This window comes from Mytilus trossulus, chromosome 10 (genome assembly GCF_036588685.1).
Source record: "Mytilus trossulus isolate FHL-02 chromosome 10, PNRI_Mtr1.1.1.hap1, whole genome shotgun sequence".
NCBI classification, from domain to species: Eukaryota; Metazoa; Mollusca; class Bivalvia; order Mytilida; family Mytilidae; genus Mytilus; species Mytilus trossulus.
Window position 1 is genome coordinate 13,199,049 of NC_086382.1, and position 12,308 is coordinate 13,211,356.

Genomic DNA, 12,308 nt, shown 5'->3' on the forward strand with positions numbered 1-12,308 from the left:
AGAAAAAATGAAAGATTTAAAGTATTGAAGATAAGTTTTGTCGTTTTCGGGTTTGTTTGTACTGCAGTTTCATACGTTTAACCTTACAACTATGTTTTTTTATTCCATCATATAATATTAGATTCGGGAAATTTCAAACTATTTACCCATATTATTATGCCTCTGTTTCTATATAGTCAAAAGGTTATAAATAACTAAAATATTAAAGTCATCTTTGTTGTATACAATGTGAAAACCACTTACTACTTACATTGTCTTTTTGAAGTTCGTATGATTACTATGTATATATAAAAAAGAAGATGTGGTAGGATTGCCAATGAGACAACTATCCACAAAAGACCAAAATGACACAAACATAAACAGTTATAGGTCACCGTACGGCCTTCAACAATGAGCAAAGCCCATACCGCATATAGTCAGCTATAAAAGGCCCCGATAAGACAATATAAAACAATTCAAACGAGAAAACTAAAAGCCTTATTTATGTAAACAAATGAACGAAACACAAATGTGTAACACATAAACAAACGATAAATGTTTGACATGCTTGTACGAGGAAGCAATTATAACATTTAAATTTAGATATTTCGGTTGTTGATTTACTCATCTTGTGCTGTTTTGTATAATGTATAATGTGTAAAATCCACATTCTATTTATATATTTATATTTATTACAACGAGACTTTACAAAGACGTCCTCAATTTAAATGTCTCAGTTTCTTTCTTACCTATTAAATGATTAAAAAACTTTCGTTCATAGCAGAAAGAGCCTTAGTTGGGGATTTCCCTGTTCACGTTCCTGGTCGAATTAATACTTGTTCATTAAATTTAGAATAGTCAGATGACAACATTCGATATGGATGTTTGTTGTAAAAAGTTGACATTGTCTTTTTGAAGTTCGTAAGATACACTAAAAATGGAAAACAAAAAAGAAACTGATGTTGGAATTACAATTCAAACCTGGGACGAAACTCAAAAATGTGCTGCGGAATTTAAAAAGTTATTGCGTATACTTACTGCTCGAATAAAGAATTTGGAGGAAACAAGGTTTTCAGAAGAATTACGGGCCACAATTGATCAAGAACTGAACTGCTTTTCGGAAAGAATAACGGATACAGCAGCTCAATTAAATGAAATTCCTCATCTTGTTGCAGAATTGCAAAATACTATGCTAAAATTCAATCTTACCAATCAATTACCTCATATTCGACGGGAAAGAGGAAGTAAGTATTCATCTAACAGAAAGTTTATTTTTGTTTGTTTGTTTGTTTGTTGATGTTAAACGCAACTTTTTACAACCATTGCGATAAGTTGTTCAAGTTTGAGCACAGGGAGAGAACCATTAACTTTCGAGACGAAAGTGATTTGGTTTATCTGAATATTAAATATGGGTTTACTTTCTAGTCAGGACACATACCCCTTATTCTGAGTAAGAGTATGCATATTCGCTTGAGGTTTAGGTCATATTTCATTTATGAGAGAGAGAAAAAAATCATAATTTGATTGGTTGTTAATAAGTGTTTTAGTATAATTGTTATCTTGAAGTTAGCGGAGTCCTGAAGTTTTTAATATTCTTTTAACTTCTACATATTCCTTCTTGAAGATTCAACTTCCACAAACAGTTTCATTCAGATATCCTGTCAGGTTTATATTCTAGAAATTATGCATCAGGTCAAATCTGACAAATTTATAAAGATTCTTTGCTTTGAACAAAATAATTTAATACCAAAATTTTTCTCACATAGTTTCTTCTAAAATGAGAGAAATGGATCATACAATTTCATCAAGGTCTCGCTTTCAACTTTCAGGAGTCGGAATTTTTAACAGTGAGAGTCAAAAGCAAATACCTTCCATTATATGTTTGTGTCACACTTCGAGCTACGTTTAGCATCATACGGCTGTGAGTAAACAGGTAAAACTGTCTGATCGTAATATAAACAAAAAAGAAAGTTGACATGACAGTGCTAAACTAATTCTATTGTCAATGAGAACATGGTTTATTTTCATAAATTGTAACTTATTTTTTTCATTTGTATAAATGCCCATTTAAGATTATTAAAAATGTTCGTTATTTCATCAAAAGGCCAAACATATTGCTTGTTCCTTCATAAAACGTTATCGGTACTGTCACAGAACATCATCATCTTCGACATTGTCATTAACACCCGCGTCATCATCAAAGTATTATATGATTTTTTGATCAATCAATCAATCAATCAATCAATCTTTCTTTTCTTTTGTTTTCTCTTCTTTATTACCTAGTTCGTGTATTTTAATAAATAATATCTTTGCTCATTATACTATTATTGTACTTGTTTTACTCACAATTATGTTTATCTTGTGCTTATTTCATTTTGCTCAATTCAGAAAACAAGATATGTTTAAACTAAACTAAGATTATTCAAAATCTTTGTTTGTAACAAATGTATGAAAACCATTAAATATATCTTGATACATACTGATTCGTCTGACTTTTGAAATAATTTGTCTTGTGTTATCTATCGTACTAAAACTATTGTTCGAATTGTGAAGAAAAAAAACTGATATTGGAAATTATTCTAGAATAAATAAATGGTTTAAAAAGATATTATATTTTATATAATAATAACTTAATCTTACTGGATAGATAAATGGATATCACTCAAATGGTTAACGAATCATTCACCAGAATATCATTTAAGAATACCGCAATTTAGTACTCATTGGTTCATATTCATTCCTTTTGCACATTTGTAAAAGATTTACTTTTGTACGTGTTTGAAAACGGAACAGACAAAGCTTTCGTGTTGGTTCCAAAAATCAATAAAGCGTTGTATTTAAGAGTTTGAACAAACGGCATGGACAAAGGCGTGTTGACCGATAAACGATATGCAGATGATACAGCTGATCATTATGTATCAAGCAATAATTGACTTAAATTTTTGTGGAGCCTGAGAAATTTGTTGCAAAAGCGAGACATAACGGTCTTACCTTCCATCGACGGCGGTGGCGGTGGCGGCGTCCACACCTATTCACTATGTTGTTACAGTTTAAATTAAATATCTTTCTACAAAGAAGACTATTTATCGGGTTTGTAATAACATGAGCAACACGACGGGTGCCACATGTGGATCAAGATCTGCCTACCCTTCTGGAGCACCTGCGATCACCCAAAGTTTTTGGTGGGGTTCGTGTTACTCAGACTTTAGTTTTCTGTGTTGTTTCTTGTGTACTTTTATTAGTTTGTTTTTCTTTTTCATTTTAAGCCATGGCGTTGACAGTTTATTTTTGATTTATGAGTTTGACTGTTCCTCTGTTATCTTTCGCCTCATTTTAATGTGGCTTAATAGGATTCTATTACAGCTATATGTGTTATCATACTTTTGGCTGCTGTTGGGGAAAGAACTAAGTTTAATCAATTATTATTTATGCTCAACTAAACAAAATGTTACAAAATTATAACGGTTGACTATTGATCATATTTACAGTGTAGAGTTTTTATTTTGATAACTTCTCCGTGATGAATACCGATTGGGTATATACTTTGCCACTTCTTGTTCTTTTTGTGTTATTCGGTCATTCATTTTCTCATGGAATGTTTAATTCGAGAATTTTAATTAATAGGAGCACTTATTCCTGCAACAGACAGTGGATTTGACAGTACGACTTATAGTGGGACCTCAAAGATTATCAACAGCGGAATTATTCCTTCAACAAATAGACCATTTGACGATGAAACTTACAGTGACACTACACAGGATATAACCAATAGCGATAAGAACATTAAAGCACCAGGTTGAGTAATTTAATGCACCAGAGAGATGTATTTAAAATTCACGTTTTTATTTTTATTTTTTTTTAAATTCATTTTCATTTTTCCTTCTTTGTATTTAGTCTTATATTTTGATTTAGATTTTTTAACTTGTTTTCTATTCATTTATGTTTAAAATATTTTAAAATACATAAAACTATAAAAGTATTTTTAGATTGAATAGAAGAAAATTTCCTATATCACTTGTTTGGGGTTTTTAAATTGCTATTAATACAATACAAGGAAGTGAAGTAAAATCATTTCCAAGTTCGATTGAACTTAAACCCATTCATGTTTACCTGACGAATTTGTACCTATTTTTAGTCTTCTATGATAAATTCATGTGCGTTTAACATCTCTTAAGAAGTAAAAAATTCATCTTCATGGGACCAAATGTCAAACGTGGTATTGAACAGGAAAATACATCAACTCAATCTAAAAGTCTTGTTTTTGCTAAAACAAACTTACGCCTTCATCTGGGCGGAGAAGCATCATATATATATATATATATATATATCTTTTTTTTTATAACTTTGATTGCCAGAGTGAAATTAAACCTAAGAGTTGTCATACTAGACACGAGTGTGTTACAACAAGACCATACGATGGTTAATGTTACATATATATTTTTTTAAACCCCTACACTATACATATATATGCGAATTATTCAAGAAGATTCCTTTTTTTGTACAATTGTAACATTATGGTGTTCAAGTGTTTAAAAGTGTATACTATTAAGTCATTACCCAGAAGATCTTTGAATTATGAGGTAACTTGGGTCTCACTATTTTGTAACATGTTATTCTGTTTTTTAGTGTCACAGTAATATTCAGATCTCGAGTGTCAGAGATCGTTGGTTCAACATAAGCATGATTGACTTATGATATGAAATATGCGCGTGTTGCTTTTATCAATTTTAACAATGATTCCTTTATCTTAGTATTAAAAACTGAATGGTAATGACCTATACTTATCGACTAGGATGCAAAACTAGACGTCTTCTGTATTTTAATTACGCAAAGTTATAATTAGCTTTTCATCCTAATGAAAAAAAGCATCAGTTATGCCTTTCTTTATATGTTTCAAACGCAATGTAGACTGCACGTTAAACATGCACCAATCCACATTGAACATAATTTTTAATCTAATTATTTGTTACATGATTGGTCGTTTTAGATGTCACAGACTTAGGTGGAATACAAGATACCAACCCACCTGGAAATCCACACCATTCTTGTCAGTCTCTTTATATAGAGGCAAGTTAAAATATATATATTCAATGTTTGTGATATATACATAATGTTTGGCTGTCACGGAATGTTGTCATTTTAGTAATAGTTTTTTAACATTGCTTTATCAACGGGTGATGTGGCTAGCAATAAAATCAAGTTCAACCCACCATTTTTTCCTTAAAATTGTACTGTGTCAATTTAGGAATATGGCAGTTGTTAAACAATTGGCCGTTTATATATATATATATATATATGTATTATATATAACTCGTCTAAACATCAACCCAACAATGTTAGATCGGTAAATTTGCTTTCGCAAATTTTTGGTTCTTCTCTCGCCGGAATTCGAACCCATGCTACTGTGATATCGTGACACCAAATCGCCTGCACTGCAGCCGTCCAGCTAGACCACATATGTATATATATTGGTGTTTGTTTGTGCAGCAGATCAGTGTTTCTGTTGTTCCATTTTTTTTTCGTTTTTTTCTCTATTTTAGTTGATGTGTTTGTTTGGGTGATATGGATTTGTTTCAATATTTCGGACAATTGAACAGCGGTATACTACTATTGCCTTTTCTTATCAGTTTTGGCTACATACCAATCATGGTTTTTTTTCACAAATTGTCAAACCTTGACTTTTTTAATTTGATTACTTAATCATATAATCTATTTCAGGCATGTAGCGGAAACTACCTGACAATCAAAACTGAAAAAGATTTTCAATGTTGAAGAAAAGAGATGAAGGTCTTTTCTTGTAGTATCAGCATAATTTCAACAACTTATAACTTTATCAAGCATTTTTCAACTTTGAATGCATTTAAGTGTTTAACTGAATTTCTTTTTTCAACTTCTTGAAAGTCAAACAGACGTCTGCGATTGAATTTTATCATATCTGATGGTGTGTGTTATTATCTTTATAGTAAAATCACAATGTTTTGAATTGTATAACGGTTCGAAGCTTTAATGATTTTTTCCTCATATGCTTTGACACAAACTTGACTGTTCCTTAATATTTTATCTTACTTTATATTCTTTCTATCCATCTGGTTATCGATCTTAATTATCAATTACATGTATCAAAAGTAAAATATGATCTTATACGATTAATGTATTTGTATATGTGTGTATGTGGAATTATATTTTCTATTTTCATACAATATTTAAATGATCTAAATACATGAAACAGATTGCATATTCATTTTGGTCGAATGTGCTGTATCTGTGCTATTTTATTTTCTATGTCTGTGCTGTTCTGTTGATTAGTGATTTGTGTATCCTTTCTTTGTCCAACAATATGATCACAGCAGTAACCCGACTTATGTCCATAAGATAACACACACCACTCCAAAAGCAGACGAGTCCACTCAATTCAGAGTGATTCCTGATGTTAAAGTGTAGTTCTGTAGTTTTTTTTATAATGATGTTCTTTCTTTTGTTTCAGTAAATCATTTTGAATATTGTGTTATTTGTTTCGTCGACAAATATATTTTTTTGCACCCTAGGTATCACGTCCCCTTCATATGATGGCATGGATGTGCCTCTTGTCTTACTGTTAAGCTAAAAACAAATATTACATGTAATTGTATTTGATTATTCAAAAAATCGCTGTTAAATTTATTCTTTGTTTAAACGTGTTAAGTATCTTAATATTGTTTATAGCTTTTTTGTTTGTTGTAAAATTGTTTTTTTTTTAATCTTTTAGTGATATTAACTATCTGAGTTATATTTGTTAAACTGTTAAAAACGAGCTATTTATTTTTTGTTAATATTTTTACATTTTTATCTTGATATCGGACAGGTTTTGCATTTGTAAAGTATATGCATATAATTCATTATTAATGGATTCGATTGTCTACTCTTCTTGCCTTATGCCAAACATCATTTGATACAAAGGTGTTGATCTTGACGTTGCAAGTCAAATCCGTGAATATCATTATCAAGTATGCGAATGGGTATGGTTCCTATAGATCTATGGTATAAGAGGTGGCAAATATCAGTCACCGACTGCTTTCCACGATGATCATAACCTATATTTAGCTTTGAAAGGTCACGAAACGACAAATGTGAAACAATTCTAACGAATAAACTAACGGCAAGATATATGTACAAAACATGAATGAAAAAAATATAATATACAGCAACAAACAACTATTGAATAACCATTTACTTCTTGACTTGCGACAGGCGTACATAATATGGCGCTGTTAAACATATTTGCGGACACGCAACCCCCAATCTAATCTTTGACAGTGGAAAAATAGCACAACATAAAACAAAGTCTCAAAATCAGTTTGTATGGGTCAATTTTCATATTGACTCATCAGTACAATATGAAACACAAAAAACGACTTGAAAGTACACTCATGCCACAAAACACAAATTTGGTAGTACTCACAGTAACTTCAAGCTATTATGTAGCCAAACATAAATACATAAAACAACATAATGAATCTAAGACTCTCAGTCATATCCTTTCTGTCTAAACGGAAAGACGGAAAGTAAAGTTTGCATTACGATAAACATATCAAACGCATGTCTACTACAATTCTATACATTTTTCTTTATATTTGTCATGAATATCATATTTTTCTTTGTCAAATTTACATGTCATACATCGTCTAATAAAATAATTATTTTTGTATCGGAAAGGACCTCTCGTTAGTACAGAAAACAGTTTTTTTTTTAACAATTCAGTATTTTTAAAGTAAAAGTATTAATCCCCATATATTACATTAACCATTGTAACACTCGTGTATTTATAAATATGATTCTTTTATATATATATATTTTTTCAAAGAAAATTGCAATGAATTGAATGATGTGACATTATATATATATATATATATACTAGGGTGCAAAAGTACCAAATATACAATATAATAAATAAAAATGTATGTCACTCTGATCAGTAGTAAAGGTCCAAGTAGAAAAAATCTACACTTTTCATGTGCAACTTTTAGTTTCAAATATATGAGAGATTGAATAAAAATATCATGACGTCGCAAAAAGACGAAAAACTTCAATATTCGCACAGAGTCTGGTTTTCTTATTTCTGGTTGCTATGTACAAATCTGTAATATTTGCATTAAATGTACCAAACTGATGCTTTTAAATTAATGTATACAAGTCATATAATATTTTTCAAAATAATTTTACTACATTTGCTAACACATTTCTTTGCTAAAACATCATTATATTTTATGTTTGTCCCTTTAAGAGTGCAATCAACAGTTTTTTTTCTATGACGTCATGTTTTGAGGGACCATGCATATGTGACCCTTACTGGTGAACTGATTGATAAAGATACTTGTATAAAACTAGATATCACTGGAATCAGAATGTTCTCTAGTTTATAATGAAATAAAAACAATGTGTACTTTTAATATATTATAAAAATTTCATCCAATGAACATGGTGAAAAAAAGGTATAATTTTAACATAAAAAACTTGAAATCAGGTCAAGTGCACACCCATGAAGACATGATCCATGCACATTTTTCATAATCAAAACTGTATGAATTTTGTAGGTTTTTACCTGGCCTTTCAAAAAAATCTTGTTTCAGGGTACGGTTTCCTGCTCCGAAAAGAGCTACAGTGGCTGCAAATAAGTTTTCAATTTTTACTGCTAAAAAAACAGACTGTTTACAGTGTTGTCTCCCCTCAAACATGATTATTTGATATAATTTTTAAAATTATTTCAATCATTCAACCTGTTTTAATTGAAAGCTAATTAACTTATTTTTACAATCAAATACAAAAAACATGATACTTTTTCACCAAGTAAGTAAATAAACAGGGGTTTTCCTCCATGGTTATTTTAAGACGGGGAATAACCCCTAGTTTTTAGTACGAAACTGTTTATAGCACCCTTAAGGCAAATCTTTGTATGCGACAAATTAAAATTTTTCAGCTTTTCTGAATCTGTACACTATACCGATTAAAATGATGTCTTACTTTAAGGATTGTGACCACAAATAGTGAAACTACAGCTCTTTTTTTATGTCGCAGAGTAATGGCATTTTGGCCAGTGGCAAACAGTTTAACTGGCAAATTCCAAACATTTCCTCTATCCCTTTTTCATCAGTTTTACAAAGAAAATAAATCATAAAACAGGGTTTCTTTTGAATAAATAGAATAAAAACAATGAAATAAGCATGAATAAAGGTACTTAAAGCATATTTTGTACCTAGTACTATATGAACTAAGATAAGGCTGAGTAGAGAAAATATTGAAATGGGTTTTTTCTTAGGAATGACACTTGTACCTTTTTGACTATAAAAAGTACCAAATATACAATATAATAAATAAAAATGTATGTCACTCTGATCAGTAGTAAAGGTCCAAGTAGAAAAAATCTACACTTTTCATGTGCAACTTTTAGTTTCAAATATATGAGAGATTGAATAAAAATATCATGACGTCGCAAAAAGACGAAAAACTTCAATATTCGCACAGAGTCTGGTTTTCTCATTTCTGGTTGCTATGTACAAATCTGTAATATTTGCATTAAATGTACCAAACTGATGCTTTTAAATTAATGTATACATGTCATATAATATTTTTCAAAATAATTTTACTACATTTGCTAACACATTTCTTTGCTAAAACATCATTATATGTTATGTTTGTCCCTTTAAGAGTGCAATCAACAGTTTTTTTTCTATGACGTCATGTTTTGAGGGACCATGCATATGTGACCCTTACTGGTGGACTGATTAATAAAGATACTTGTATAAAACTAGATATCACTGGAATCAGAATGTTCTCTAGTTTATAATGAAATAAAAACAATGTGTACTTTTAATTTATTATACAAATTTCATCCAATGAACATGGTGAAAAAAAGGTATAATTTTAACATAAAAAACTTGAAATCAGGTCAAGTGCACACCCATGAAGACATGATCCATGCACATTTTTCATAATCAAAACTGTATGAATTTTGTAGGTTTTTACCTGGCCTTTTAAAAAAATCTTGTTTCAGGGTACGGTTTCCTGCTCCGAAAAGAGCTACAGTGGCTGCAAATAAGTTTTCAATTTTCACTGCTAAAAAAACAGACTCTTTTCAGTGTTGTCTCCCCTCAAACATGATTATTTGATATAATTTTTAAAATTATTTCAATCATTCAACCTGTTTTAATTGAAAGCTAATTAACTTATTTTTACAATCAAATACAAAAAACATGATACTTTTTCACCAAGTAAGTAAATAAACAGGGGTTTTCCTCCATGGTTATTTTTAGACGGGGAATAACCCTAGTTTTTAGTACGAAACTGTTTATAGCACCCTTAAGGCAAATCTTTGTATGCGACAAATTAAAATTTTTCAGCTTTTCTGAATCTGTACACTATACCGATTAAAATGATGTCTTACTTTAAGGATTGTGACCACAAATAGTGAAACTACAGCTCATTTTTTATGTCGCATAGTAATGGCATTTTGGCCAGTGACAAACAGTTTAACTGGCAAATTCCAAACATTTCCTCTATCCCTTTTTCATCAGTTTTACAAAGAAAATAAATCATAAAACAGGGTTTCTTTTGAATAAATAGAATAAAAACAATGAAATAAGCATGAATAAAGGTACTTAAAGCATATTTTGTACCTAGTACTATATGAACTAAGATAAGGCTGAGTAGAGAAAATATTGAAATGGTTTTTTTCTTAGGAATGACACTTGTACCTTTTTGACTATAAAAAGTACCAAATATACAATATAATAAATAAAAATGTATGTCACTCTGATCAGTAGTAAAGGTCCAAGTAGAAAAAATCTACACTTTTCATGTGCAACTTTTAGTTTCAAATATATGAGAGATTGAATAAAAATATCATGACGTCGCAAAAAGACGAAAAACTTCAATATTCGCACAGAGTCTGGTTTTCTTATTTCTGGTTGCTATGTACAAATCTGTAATATTTGCATTAAATGTACCAAACTGATGCTTTTAAATTAATGTATACATGTCATATAATATTTTTCAAAATAATTTTACTACATTTGCTAACACATTTCTTTGCTAAAACATCATTATATTTTATGTTTGTCCCTTTAAGAGTGCAATCAACAGTTTTTTTTCTATGACGTCATGTTTTGAGGGACCATGCATATGTGACCCTCACTGGTGGACTGATTAATAAAGATACTTGTATAAAACTAGATATCACTGGAATCAGAATATTCTCTAGTTTATAATGAAATAAAAACAATGTGTACTTTTAATATATTATAAAAATTTCATCCAATGAACATGGTGAAAAAAAGGTATAATTTTAACATAAAAAACTTGAAATCAGGTCAAGTGCACACCCATGAAGACATGATCCATGCACATTTTTCATAATCAAAACTGTATGAATTTTGTAGGTTTTTACCTGGCCTTTTAAAAAAATCTTGTTTCAGGGTACGGTTTCCTGCTCCGAAAAGAGCTACAGTGGCTGCAAATAAGTTTTCAATTTTCACTGCTAAAAAAACAGACTGTTTACAGTGTTGTCTCCCCTCAAACATGATTATTTGATATAATTTTCAAAATTATTTCAATCATTCAACCTGTTTTAATTGAGAGCTAATTAACTTATGTTTACAATCAAATACAAAAAACATGATACTTTTTCACCAAGTAAGTAAATAAACAGGGGTTTTCCTCCATGGTTATTTTAAGACGGGGAATAACCCCTAGTTTTTAGTACGAAACTGTTTATAGCACCCTTAAGGCAAATCTTTGTATGCGACAAATTAAAATTTTTCAGCTTTTCTGAATCTGTACACTATACCGATTAAAATGATGTCTTACTTTAAGGATTGTGACCACAAATAGTGAAACTACAGCTCTTTTTTTTATGTCGCAGAGTAATGGCATTTTGGCCAGTGGCAAACAGTTTAACTGGCAAATTCCAAACATTTCCTCTATCCCTTTTTCATCAGTTTTACAAAGAAAATAAATCATAAAACAGGGTTTCTTTTGAATAAATAGAATAAAAACAATGAAATAAGCATGAATAAAGTTACTTAAAGCATATTTTGTACCTAGTACTATATGAACTAAGATAAGGCTGAGTAGAGAAAATATTGAAATGGGTTTTTTCTTAGGAATGACACTTGTACCTTTTTGACTATAAAAAGTACCAAATATACAATATAATAAATAAAAATGTATGTCACTCTGATCAGTAGTAAAGGTCCAAGTAGAAAAAATCTACACTTTTCATGTGCAACTTTTAGTTTCAAATATATGAGAGATTGAATAAAAATATCATGACGTCGCAAAAAGACGAAAAACTTCAA

At 30.2% G+C, this 12,308-nt stretch overlaps 1 protein-coding gene across 1 annotated transcript; it reads left to right on the top strand.

Annotated features, from left to right (window-relative positions):
- The first annotated feature begins 788 nt into the window (after positions 1-788).
- Positions 789-3,779, top strand: LOC134687706 (uncharacterized). The gene is made up of 2 exons (XM_063548163.1): positions 789-1,223; positions 3,604-3,779. The coding sequence occupies exons 1-2, from the start codon at positions 917-919 to the stop codon at positions 3,777-3,779; spliced, it is 483 nt and encodes a 160-aa protein (XP_063404233.1). The 5' UTR covers positions 789-916.
- Positions 3,780-12,308: the final 8,529 nt, after the last annotated feature.

Excerpts from the sequence above, each read along its gene's own strand:
- LOC134687706 (XM_063548163.1), top strand. The coding sequence starts at position 917 with ATGGAAAACAAAAAAGAAACTGATGTTGGAATTACAATTCAAACCTGG. Across the intron at positions 1,224-3,603 it reads TATTCGACGGGAAAGAGGAA|GAGCACTTATTCCTGCAACA; the intron begins GTAAGTATTCAT and ends TTTAATTAATAG.